Genomic DNA, 13,395 nt, shown 5'->3' with positions numbered 1-13,395 from the left:
TAGAGGGAGACTCCCAAGAGGGCAGATGAGAGGTGGGTAGAGGAAGAGAAATCCACAAAGACGACTGAGAAAGACTAACCAGAGAAGCAGGAAGCAAACCAAGTGTGTGTGATTTCTAAAGTAGCAAGAAAGTGTTTTAGGAAGAAGTGCTTACCTGTATAGAATGCTGCTGAGAGCTCAAGTCAGACAAGGAGTGTTTTTGAGAGACAACTTTCTTCTTTTTTGAACACACAAGAAATAACTTTTTTTGGTGGGGAGGGGACTTTTTCCAAGAGAAGTGTATGCTGCATGCAGCCTTAGTACATGAGATGGGCAAACAGAAGCCAATTCTATAATAAATTGAGTAGAAATATTAGGTAGGACTTTCAAAAATTTATAATTAACAACCTAGGGGGTACCGAAGATAGCCTTCTATATGCAAAATATTTCTGGGCTATAAGTTGCTACTTTAGAGCTACAATATTAATGTTTCAAATTTCTCAGGTACCATTAATGTACCAGGCCTGAAATGAGGCTATGATACTTCTCTTCTGAGGGACTTCGCAGAGCAGCAATATGGTGAAACCAGTTAATTACAGATCCACATGAGCTAAAACGACTCAGCAATGAAAGCAAAGAGAAAATGAGGCAAGAGATCTCTTGTTTTCTAAATCAAGTGGCACACAGCCCTCGGACTGGAACTTTCTAACTCACTCCCAATGGCTATCCTGGGAAGTGCAGTCCTGTTTCTTTGTTCTCAGGCTGAACCAGGTGGCCACATTTAGTTATTTTAACCTCTAGCCAGTCCAGGACTTTTCCAGAAAACTGGCAGATTTGGAGTCTGTTAACTTCCACGTCTGCTCCCTTCACACACAGGCCCTTTGTGATCTCTCTCAAATCTAAGACCCAGTGTGAACTAAATCTAACCCATGTGCAAAGATGTGGGTTGATGGGAGTCTGGGAGGGAAGGCGGGAGGACAGGAGAGCCCTTGGAATTCCTAAGTGTCACTTTAGCACGGAGTTCTGTCTACCTCCACCAGTCTTCTAACAGAACTAATAGCAAGTGCATAATTCTGTTCTGAGGTTCATCTTCCCCCCTTTTTCTCTCTCAACATGCATCTTAAAGGTAGTCCTTGAACCTCCGCCCTCAGAATCACCTGAAGTATTTGTTAAAATGCAAATTATGGGGCCCTACTGTGTAGAGTTTCTGGGGTAGGGTAGGATGTGGGAGTCTGCATTTCTAACAAGTTCCTGATAATTACGATGCACATTGAATTTTGGAACTCCTCCTCTATCCACTTCTAAAAGTTTCAAAGTTTTACGAGAAATATTCTGCCCATTGGAGTTTAAAACAAACTTTGGGTCTACCCAAAGTTTTATTCCACCAGCGTTTCTTGGTTTCTGGAGAGCAGTGACCTTTCCTTATTTATCATCTCCCGGTCTGGTGCCTATCACTGTATCTAAGGCCCAGCATGTACTTGTGGAGTTGAGGGGATGATTGCAAAAGACCCCTTACTAGCTTCCACTCACGCTCCCCTAGAATCCACTGGCCACAAAGTAGGCAGTGTGACTGTATAAAAATGGAACCTAGATCATTTCACTTTCCTGCCTAATATCCTCCAGAATCTCCCTGTGGGACTCGGAGCAAAACCTAAACTCCTCCTCGTGGTCTCTGGTTACCCTCATGGCTGCATCCCGTACCACCTCTCCCTTCTGCCTACCACACTCCAGCCAAATGGCTCCTTCCACACATCAAACTCATTTCCACGTTGGGGGTTTTGCACTGCTTTTCTCTTGCCCAGGAATGCTCTTCCTCTTGACATCATACTGCTGGACACGGGTCATTATTCAGATCTCGGCTTACAGGTAACTTCGTCAGAGGACCCATCTAAAGCGGTCACCAAACCATTCCCTGTCACACCCTTGTTTTAATTTGCTGCCCAACACTCATCACCACCTGATATTTTTCTTGCTTACTTTTCTGTATTCACTGCCTTGCTCCACTCATTCATTACTTCATTCACTATTTATTTAGTACCTGTGTGGTGCCAGGCACTACTCCCAGCACTGAGGATACAGAAGTAAAGAAAGTCTCTACTCTTTTTTTTTTTTTTGGTGAGGAAGATCATCCCTGAGTTAACATCCATTGCCAATCTTCCTCTTTTTGCTGAGGAAGATTAGCCCTGAGGTAACATCTGTGGCAATCTTCCTCCATTTTGTACATGGGACACTGCCACAGCATGGCTTAACGAGTGGTGCATGGGTCTGCACCCAGGATCTGAACCTGTGAACCCTGGGCCACCACAGCAGAGCACGCGAACTTAACCACCATGCAACTGGGCTGGCCCCGAAAGTCTCTACTCTTATGGACAGGCAATCAACAAATAAACATATAATATATCAGATTATGATAAAACTTTGTGAATAAAATAGTAGAGTTAAAGGGATAGAGAGTGATGAGGAGTGCTCTTTTAGATGTAGTGACCAGGGAAGGCCTTTCCAATGCGTGCCATTGGAGCAGAAATCTAAATGCATGTAAACTGCAAGAGGACGCAGACTTCTGTTCCATTCGCCACAATATTCCCAGCGAGTAGGTGTGTATCAGGCATATAATAGGTAGATTAACACATACTTACGGAAAGAATAAACAAGCATACCCCTCTCTTAGCACGTAAACGCTGCATTTACTTTTCTGGCTTCCAAACTAGACAGAGTTTTATCGGCAGTGAATGAGTCTTCTTTTCCTTCATCCCTAGTATCTAACATAGGGTTTGGCTCCGAGTAGGCATGGGAATGTTTGTGAAATAAAGGAAGAAGTGGGGATTATGATGAGCCAGTCTGTCATAATACACTCAGGGACATCCTGTTAACTATTGCTTGGGAAGTTCACATGTGCTTCTAAGAATCACGTGAATTCATTTCAACGAGTAAATTATATATATGATGAGATGCAGTCATATCTGAATTGTTAGTGATTCTTTCAGAAAACTAATTTCTTTCAAATCAAGCTTTGGCATATTTAAAAGCCAAAGAAGTAATAGACTTCTCTCAGTCACTTTCTTCCAGCCTTGACCTAGCTTGTTGGCTCAGGCTAATTAGAGCATACTTTCATACATGGCAAGGTCCTACAGACCTGCAGACTCTTCCAGAAATATGGATTTGGGTACTAAGCGAAAACAGACTAACTGAACTATAACACTGGGCATTTCAGCACTTCTCTGTTTGAAAATAAAGGAGCATTTCTGAACCTTTACTGGACCCAGGAATGATGACAGGCAATGAAACCCAACATAAAAGAGGTCACCAACAGCCCTTAGCAAAGCAGTCCCAAAGCAGCCCTGTGCCTCCTGCATGCTCTGTACAGATACATTCACTTTCTTTTCTCAAACAGTCCTTGGAAAACTGTATAGAAAACTAAGCTCCAGCCATATTTCTCACTGGCCAGCTAAGTAAAATGGAACAATTATGTCAAAGATTAGAAAAAGAAATCTCTTATTTTTCCCTACTGCATACCATTAACTTGCATTAAAAAGCTCTGTCAAGGCTAGATCTAGAAAAAATTTTGATAGTGGCAAAAACTATAAAACTATTTGCCCAGGCCCCTTGTGCTTTTCCTCTTAATGCTACTCCCCACCCCGCTCCCACCAATGTCCTGGGGACTGAAGACCCAGGATCTGCCCTCTGCTGTCCTAGGCCTGGCGCCTTTAGTATCTTTAGCACCCGGCTGCCATGCGTCCTTCTCTAGCAAGAGTCCCCTGAACCTTTTTCACCTGAAAGCCATTAGGGTTAGACTCTCAATACCCAGTAAGGTGAAAATTAAAAGGCGAAAGTCATGTTTCCTATATGGTATTTTGAAAACTATTGGTATCCCTGAGATTACTAGGCCAAAAAATTGTTCATTGATCAAAGAAGTATTTGGAAGACACTGCATACTCATCTTGTCCACATGGAAAGTCACAACATACATTGGAATGCTTAATAGAGTTAAAAAAAAAAAAGGAAAAACCAAAATAATTTTCAATTAAGTGATAGTTAAATGCATTCAGGAAAAGTAATCAGCTGTTAAAAAAGGTGATATAGATTTCTATACACTATTATGAAAATATCTCCTAGACGTTGTTCAATAAAAACCAAGTCAAATTTCTAAACATGAGTAATATCCCATTAAAAAACCCAAATCCCATGTGTGTATATGTGTTTTATATTTGATAGAATATATAAAAATTCCAAAAAGATGTATACCAAATTATTATGAGTGATAGCCTCTAGGGAATAGGACTGGGGGATGAGGGAGACTTGCATTTTTATTTTATAGATTTAGGTATTATTTGAATTGTTTTATAGCCCCTTTATTACTTTTATAATAAAAAAGAAAAATATCAAGCAGTATATTAAAAAAATAGAAGTAAAATCCAGCAGTAAATACATCTGTTTAGCTTTAAGTGAGCATTTCCCAAACTCACGTGATCCATGAACCTCTGTTTTGTGAAACAGACACAACTTGTACGACAAATTTTGAAGTTACTGCACTCAAGGCTCTCCCTAATCCCCATCAGCATATTGGTCTTAACTTTCTGTGGCCTTTTGTAAGTGAGTGAAGGAGGTAGAAGGGACCTCAGAGATGATTCGGCACAATCTCTTCACTTTTGAAATGAGGAGGGACTAAGGCTATGAAAAGTGAAGGGACTTAGTGAGATCAGCCTGAAGCCCTCACTCCTTGGCTAACTCCTTCCACATCTTCCCTGCAGTCACCAGGTGACCTAGATGGGCTGTGATCCTTGGATTTCATTAAAAAAACACCTCAAGCACTCAAGGAAATTGTTGGGACCCCTGAGTAAGCCACGGCCTCAATGTTCTCGCTGTGGGTCCAGGCACAGCAGAGGCCTGATGACCCCTTCCCCGTCCTGACAGCCTGTCTTGTTCTACAGCTTTTAGGAGGAAGTAGGTGCTATTCAAAGAAAGGGGCCCTACCTCAAGCAAGGGTCTTGAGGCACCTCGGCATCCCTGGGGAAGTATAGGAGATGCATGCAGGCATGAACGTACTCATTCACTCAAAACACGATGGGCTTGAGTTGGGCAGAACTGGGTTTGAACTTCTCCCCTGGATTCTGCCTTTTACTAGCTATCTAACATTGTCAAGTTCCTTAACTACCGTGAGCCTCAGTTTCCTCATTTCTAAAATAGAAATAACAGCCCCTACATTACACCTTGTGGTGGACACTAACTAAGTGATGGCTATGAAAGTTGCTAGCATGGGGGCACAGTGTATGTAGTTAGTCAAGAAATGTTAATTCCCATCTTTTCCATCACACAGCCAACTGCTACTCCCTTCAATCTCAGTAGTACCACTCTTGGGCAATAGGCCCAGCACTATGAATAAAATAGTACCTACACTTGAGAAACTGACTGGCTGGTGGAGGAGATGACATGATTTGGGCACAACAGGTGTGACAGGTGCACTGAAAGAGGTGAGTTCCAGTGCACCACTGGGGACCTGAGCACCAGGGCACCACGCTCAGCCAGCACCCACCATCCTGGGGGCCTGACGCTGGGGCTGCCTCTCAGTCACCCAGTGGCCTCAAGGGGATTTATTGCAACTTTGGACTGACTCACAAATTTGTTACAAAGATTTCTGGAAAGAACTGCAGGGATAATAGCAGTTAGGTCAAGGAAAGTGGTAGCTGAGAAGGACTGAAGAGCAAACAAGTGGAGAGCTCAGGACACAGAATCTCAAGCCATGTGGCCTGCGTTCAACTCCCGTCTCCAGTGCTTCTCTGTGGGCCCAACATCTGTGCCTCAGCTTTCTCATCACGATGTGGTAACAATAGTAGTCCTTCCCTCATAGGCTTTCATGTGAGATTAAATAAAGTAATGCCTTTAAAGCACTGAGCACAGTGTCTGGTATATAGTCAGAGCACCCAGAGAAAATATTTAGTATTGTTATGAAAGCTATTTGGTCTGTAAGTACTAAGGCTGAGAGGCAATATTATTGACATTTCAAAGGCACAAAAGACATGGGCAGGATGGACAAAGTCACGTTTGTTCACCAGGTCTCAGAAGAGTAGACAGAACCACTCTTTGGAACCATATGAATTTGATATTAAATCCTCCATCTGGCTCTCACTAAATGATCCCGAGTGAGCTGCAGACCCTTGGTTTTCTATGTAAAACTGGAGGACAGCGTCAATCTTGTAGATTGACTGTTAGAATAACAAATGCAGTTACATGTAAATAAATCTGGCATACTGCCTGGCACACGATATCCTAGTTTCTTTCCTTCTTTACCCAAAGCCAGCAACCCAGAGAAGAGGATTAGCCGTACAACAGTATTTAGAAGTATATTTAATGAAAGAGCATTTTACATAGATTCAGAGACAATAAAAAGTTAAAATGAAGACTCTGGACTGGAGGACCTTAAAAGTTCCTCTCCCATCCATAGTCTATGATTCTTCAAGTGACTACCTATTTTATTTTTGTCACATATCTTGGCTCTGTGACCTAACAAATACAACCTTTAGCAAGTTACCTGGCTTTATTTGTTTCCTCTTCTGTAAAGTGTGGATAAAAATTGTACCCACTTCTCGGGGCTACTGTTAGACTTTAGTGAGATAAAGCACATAAAGAGTTTACACTAGCCTGGCACAAAGTCACTACTCAATTAATGCCAGCTATCACTGCTGTTGTCAGGGCCACTACAAAGATGAAAAGAAAATGTATGCAGAAAGCATGGCACAGTGCTTGACACATAGGCAGTGTTCGAAAAACATTGTTATTACTTCTACTACCACTATTGACTTTACATTTTGAATGGCTATGGCCCAAGGAAACCAGTAAGTAATACAAGCTGTCATCCTGATAATGACACATCAAAACAGTGACATCAAGAGATATTAGGATAATTAATCACAGGTCTGACCAGGAATAAAAGCTTTCTGGAACAAACAGTCTTGTCCAGCCCAGACAGAGGACAGGCTCACCCACAGGGAGCAGCAGGTGTTGGCTGCACTCTCTCCCCAGCCCTGGGGACCACACACATGGAGACAGTGTCCGGGTGTATAAGCTTTTCAGTGGTTCATCCCACAAAGTGGTAATGTAATAATGCCTTGGCCTGGAATGATATCATTCTGCCAAAAGTTCAAAGCTGTTTGGAGAGTATCTCATTAATCTCTGGGATCCTCTGGGGACTGGGGTGCATAGGCATTGTTGCTATTACCTTATAAAGATGATAGCATATAGTTTAGAGAAATTAAATGCTTTGTCTTTGCTCCAAAAGTCTATCAGTGCTGAGGGGGCTTGAAACCCAGGATGCATCCCTGAGACCCAGTGCTCTAAGCCCTACCCTTGGGAACACCTTGAAGGAAGAGTGACTAGGGTGCCTTGGTCAAGACGTGTCCCCATGTCCCCGCTTCCCTCCCTAGACCAGAGAGCTGCAAGGCTCACCTGTCGCTGAACTGCACCTCTTCTCCGTTCCTGGCCCAGCTGATGGTCGGCCTTGGGTTGCCTACAGCCTCACAGTGCAGAAGTACACTCAGCGTCCCGCTGGCCAGGGCCACAGTCTGCCCGAGATGGGTGACCACCTCGGAGGCCGAGAGCTGCTGGGCCGCTGAGATCTTCCGCAAGATGGTGGGCTTGCGGTGTGGCCGGCGGGAGCCGCCCCCCGCCTCCGCAGAGGAGGAGGTCCGGAGCGAGCTGCTGAAGCCGGACACGTGTTTATGAGGAGGGATGGCCACAGGGGGAATCCTCCGCTCAGACGGCTTGAGGAGCACATCCTGGTGCTCCAGGTGGCTGCGGAAGATCTCCTGGGCCAGCTGGGCCACCAGGTGCTTGCTGTAGACATCGCGCAGCTCCTCGGGCTGCTGGGACAGGTTCCTGAGGATGTCGTCCAGGCGCTTCTGCTCGGTCACCATGGTGAAGGGCAGGTGCACGAGGGCCTGCTCAGCATTCTGGTCCTCCTCCGAGGACGTGTTCCTCTCCGTGGAGTCCTGGACCTCCCACGAGGCGAGGAGCTCGCCGGGCCAGCCCCCCTGCTCCAGCAGCCGAGAGACGAGGTCATCGTAGCGGCTCCCCGCGTCAGCAGCGAGGCCCCGCTTCTCAGCCTTGCTGCCGTTCGAGAAGATTCCGTTCTGGTGTTTGTGGGTCTGCAGGGTCTCCTTGGGGTTGGCCTTCCTCACCGAGAGGGCATCTTCCTCGCTCCTCAGACTCAAGGGCTGGGCCACCAGCTTCCGGTTGCCTCCAATGAGCTTGATCACAAACTGCTCCCGGGCTGGTCCTGCGGAGCAGGTGTAGATGCCGGCGTCGGAGGGCTTGAGGCGGTGGATCTTGAGGTAGCCAAAAGGGGCCACGGTGACGTGGGCGGAGCTGATGAGGTGTTGGCCGTCTTTCTCCCAGGTGATGAGGGGCTTGCGGAAGCGCCGCGTGGGACAGCGCAGCACCACTGCTGTCTTGGGGAGCAGGTATGCGAATCCCCCCACCACGAAGTGCAGCTTCCTCTGCCTGCGGGTCTGGATGTAGATCTTCCTGGCGGCTGCAATGTGAGGACTGTGCTTTGTGGATGGCCGCCCAGGCCCTGGAATGAAAGGAATGAAAGAGAAGCCAGATGGATGGAGAAAGAGAAGCCAGATGGATGGAGAAAGAGAAGGGGAGAGCAGAGACAAATGAGAGTGAGATGCAGCGACAAGAGAGAGGGAAGAGGAGAAGGTGAAGAGAAAGAGACATAGAGGGACAAAAGAGAGAAGAGGGAAAGAAAGCTTCAGTTTATTTTTCTAGGGTCTTCTTTTACCACCTTAGGTTTTAAGGGAGGAACTGGCTACCAGCTGTGGACCATCAAGCCACTGCCACAATCAAAAACTGGAGAAGTAATGAGGTGCAGGGGGCAACCTGCTGTCACCCTGCTGAGTCTTTCTACCCCTAGAAGCTGAGACACAGGGTTCTAGATGGAGGGGGATCCCAGGGAAAAGGCAGTTCCTCTCATTAAAAGGACTTAAAAACCAGAAATCAGCATCATCAAAAGAGGCAGAGGGAAAAAAACTTAAATAAAATATTTTTAACTGTGAAAAAAAAAAAAAAAAACTTAAAATATTTTTAACTGTGAAAAAAAAAAAAAAAGAGGCAGAGGACAAAGGGAAGGAGACTGTCTCCCTTTCACTGTTTACCCTTTGGGTCCTGCAGAGCACCAGGGCCCCAGTGTACATGGGGAGGAGAGCCCAGAAGTGTTACAACTCTAGGGATTAATATTAAACAGAACAAATCTGTTTAGAGTAGTTTAAAACCCCAGAGTGGATAACATTAGACTTCATTAGTAATATGCTGACTCCGGCTTCCAGATCTCTGTATGCCAGCAAGTGAACTTTGCTCTACCCCCTGCAAACTGTTTTTCCAGTGGAGAAGAGAATTCCGCCTGGCCACGTGTAATTAAGATTCCTTTTCCATCTCCAGCCAAGCTTACCAGCCTGCTGCCCTCCGCGGGCAAAGCCCGAGTGCTCCTGAGTCCAGGGAAGGCTCCAGCTGCTGCATTTTTGTTTGTGAGGGAGATCAGCCCTGAGCTAACATCCATGCCAATCCTCCTCTTTGTGCTGAGGAAGACTGGCCCTGAGCTAACATCTATTGCCAATCCTCCTCCTTTTTCTTTTTTCCCCAAAGCCCCAGCAGATAGTTGTATGTCACAGTTGCACATCCTTCTAGTTGCTGTATGTGGGACGCGGCCTCAGCATGGCCGGAGAAGAGGTGCGTCAGTGCGCGCCCGGGATCCGAACCCGGGCCGCCAGTAGTGGAGCGCGTGCACTTAACCGCCAAGCCACGGGGCCGGCCCCTCCAGCTGCTTCTATGTGGGTTCTGTCACCCCATCCCCAGAGCTCCGACGTACTCACTTGCACAGGTTGCCAGCATACAGGGCCTGATGGAGGAAGAGAAGGGCAGGGGAGGACACAGGGAGGAATTGACAATCGCTGAGGCCCCGGTTTTCAGCACCTTCCGGCAAATGGCACTTCGAGTCTGGGTGCCCTCCCCGCAGCTCGTGGAACACTGGTGGGGAGAGAAAGGCCAAAGGCATGTAAACGCCGGGAACTAGAGGCTAAGGGGTTTCTGTACGGGCTCTCAAACTCGCCAAAATATGAGAAAAGTTACTTGGAAAAGCAACAGCCACTAAGAGAGAGAGAGAGGAAGAAATATTAATTATGTAACAATGTGGGAAGACACGTCCGTATTGTAGCCACATTCAACTGTAAGATTTTCTATTCTAGGGTTTCCTATAGAATTTTAACTGTTTTAACTTATGTGGCCTGGGCTTTAGAGTTACAGAGTCACAGAGTCCTGTATTCAAATCCCAGCTCAGTATTTCACTAGTTGGCAAGTTACTTCAACTCTCTGAGTCTGTTTCTTCTTCTTATACTTATTTTGCAATTAAATTAAATGGGAATTAAAAGAGATAATATGTTTTAAATCTCACACACAGAAATGACTCAGTTAAGGCTAATTCCTTTCTCCTTCCTTCACAAATAAATTATAATATTTTAATGTCAAGCATCAGATAATTGTTCTGCATCTACTTTGTCTGAGGTGGGGTGCTAGACACTATGGAAAAAGATGTGTAGGGGCCAGCCCCTGTGGCCTAGAGGCTAAGTTTGGCATGCTCTGCTTTGGCAGCTTGGGGTTTGATTCCCAGGCACAGACCTACACCACTTGTCTGTCAGTGGCCATGCTGTGGTGGCACCTCACACACACGCACACAAAAGAGGAAGATTGGCAGCAGGAAGATTAGCTCAGGGTGAATCTTCCTCAGCAAAAAAAAAAAAAAAAAGTGCAAGATGGTTCTCAACCTCAAGGAGCTGTCATCAAATGAGGAGAAAAAAAATCCAAATGCATCGTTACAATGAAATAGTATCACCAGATATCACTTCATATCCACTAGAGTGGCCATAATCAAAATGACAATAATAAATGTTATTATATGTGAGGAGGTGGAAAAATTAGAGCTTTCATGTATTGCTGGTGGAAATGTGAAATAGTACAGCCCTCTTGGAAAACAGTTTGATAGTTTCTTACAAAGCTAAACATAAATTGACCCAGCAATTTCACTCCTAGGTATCTACCCAAGAGGAGTGAAAACATACATCCACACACAGACTTGTATGCGAATGTTCATAGCAGCATTATTCATAACAGACAGAAAGTAGAAACAATTCAAATGTCCATCAATTGGTGAATGGATAAACAAAATGTGGTGTATCTATATAATGGAATATTATTCCACCATTAAAAGGAATGTTGTTCTGATATGCGCTACAACATGCATAAACTTTGAGAACATTATGCTAAGTTACATTTTATAGTAGGTAAACTTTACCTTAATAAAGCTGTTTAAAGAATTAAATAGTAATAAAAGAACTAAATAAAAATATAAAACTAAAAGACAAGTGAAGCATTATAAAATTAATGCTAACAATTGGTGAATGCGTATGGTACACTGGTAATTTCTGGCCTGGGTCTTGAAGATGGGTGGAGTCGGGGTGGGTGTAGAGAACCAAGGATGAGCATGGGAGGCAAAGAAATATCCAGGACAAAAGTAGAAGAGTTCAGTGCAAAAGTCCAAGGCAGCCTTGGGGGCAGAGCTAAACCAGTTTGACTAACAGAGGGACCAAGTTGAGGGTGTCAGGAGCTCAACAGGTAGTTTGGGGCCAGACATTAGAGACTTAATTTTCAGACAGGAGGTTTGGAACTGGTCCATAAGGCAATGAGGAGCCATTAAAGGGAGGAGTGAAATGATGAAAGAGGTGTTTTGAGAAGGTTAATCCGGCAACAATGTCTGGGAGGGATGGGAGTAGGAGAGGAATGGCAGGCAGGGATGTCAGTTAAGGAGGCTGCCACAGTAGTCCAGGCTTTAGATGATAAAGGCCTGAACTGGGGTCATGGCAGCGGGCCATGTTAACTTGAAAAACGACAGTAAAACCCCCAAAATATTATCTTATATTTTGAAGTTTTATGTGCTAGCCCATTGAAATGAACTATTCCATGCAATGTGCTGAGATATACGCCCCCTTGAAAGACATTTAAGATACAAAAAGTGGGAATGAGAGTCAAATCCATTGCTTTTGTTCCCTGATGATGGTGGATTCCCGATTCCACCCATCCCTTATTTTATTGTAAATGATAGCACCAAATCCAGGGATCAGGTGGGATGGAGGCTCCAGGAGCCTGGAGAATTTAAAAGCATGGTCATTTGAGTGCTGCCAAGTAGAAAAATAGACTGTGTGTCGGAAGATTGGTTTATGATTTTGGTCAAGTCTAGTTCTTTCTCTAGGCTCAATTTCCACATCTCTAAAATAGGGAAACTAAGCCAGAGCTGGGATTTTCAAACCATGTTCTCTAACTATGCTGAGTAATTGATTCAGAGGCTTCTCAAGTGATCTGGAGATCCAACCATTGGAGATCTGGGACCCCTACCTGCACTTCAACCAAAACAGCTCTGATTTTTTCTGTTTTAGATTTTTGGCTTCATAGTAACATTTCAGTTGAACCCTTTTGGTTCTGTGGCTTTAATTTTTAAAAGAACTAGGCTATAGAAACTTCTATGTTCCTTCTAGCTCTAAAATTGACTACTCTGACTTTAATTTCTTTTATATTTTTAGGAGGGAACAACTTCCATAAAAATATGATTTAAAAATATTTAATAGCCAACTCTTTCAGAAGGGTTTCTTTTAAAGAAAAGAAGTAAGGCCTTCTGAGATGTCTTATTCTCAGAATAGAATCTGAAAGTAATTTTATTTGAAGTGTCCAAATCTTGGGCTTAATTCTGTCTCTGAGGGATTCAGTAACCATGAGATTGAGCCCAGATAGTTGAGGATGAAAAACAGCCATAGATCATCCAGGTCTTCCTTTCTCCAAGGGGAGTCTTGTGTGGGGTGTGGAATGCACGTCTCCTCTCAGCCAGAGGGCCAAGGGGAGGGCTGTTGGGATGACAGGGCCAACTGGAGCCTCGGCGAACACCCCCAGGGGGCACTTTTGTATGGCACCAGCTTGAGTTTAATGCTAGTGAATCAGTGATTATTTCCCACCATTCATAGCCCTTCTCCAATGTTTAGAATTTCCGTTCATCAACCCAGATAACTCAGAATCTACTAACATTCCTTGGATAAGGGCTAACTATTTCTAATTCCCAAAATGTAACTTCCTCCTCCTGGGAAGACCAGCAAAGCCTGTGGGAGGCCTAGGCCATGACCCTGGGTCCCGTCTAAGTACGTGCTTTCTTTTATTTCTTCTCCTTCTCCTGACAATGAGCAGGGATGGAAGAGAATCATAATAGTAATGAGGGTTAACTTTTGCTAGGCACAAAGTACTTTATATGCATCATTTAATTTAAGGCTCCCAATAACCATATAAGTGGACACTATTATTATCTCCAATATTCAGAGAAGCAAATCA

At 44.6% G+C, this 13,395-nt stretch overlaps 1 protein-coding gene across 4 annotated transcripts in view; it reads right to left on the bottom strand.

The window, feature by feature from the left end:
- Window positions 1-13,395, bottom strand: part of ADAMTSL1 (ADAMTS like 1) — an 862,240-nt gene that overhangs the window by 103,305 nt on the left and 745,540 nt on the right. For all 4 annotated transcript variants that reach the window (XM_087444657.1, XM_087444659.1, XM_087444656.1 and 1 more), the window contains 2 exons: window positions 9,846-9,999; window positions 7,420-8,545 (listed from right to left, as the gene is read on the bottom strand). In XM_087444657.1, the coding sequence (XP_087300783.1) occupies window positions 7,420-8,545; window positions 9,846-9,999 (1,280 nt within the window). The remainder of the gene's footprint in view (window positions 1-7,419; window positions 8,546-9,845; window positions 10,000-13,395) is intronic.

This window comes from Ceratotherium simum, chromosome 20 (genome assembly GCF_057802395.1).
Source record: "Ceratotherium simum simum isolate JZ-2026a chromosome 20, ASM5780239v1, whole genome shotgun sequence".
Classification (NCBI taxonomy): Eukaryota; Metazoa; Chordata; class Mammalia; order Perissodactyla; family Rhinocerotidae; genus Ceratotherium; species Ceratotherium simum.
This window is presented reverse-complemented; position numbering and strand designations above follow the sequence as displayed.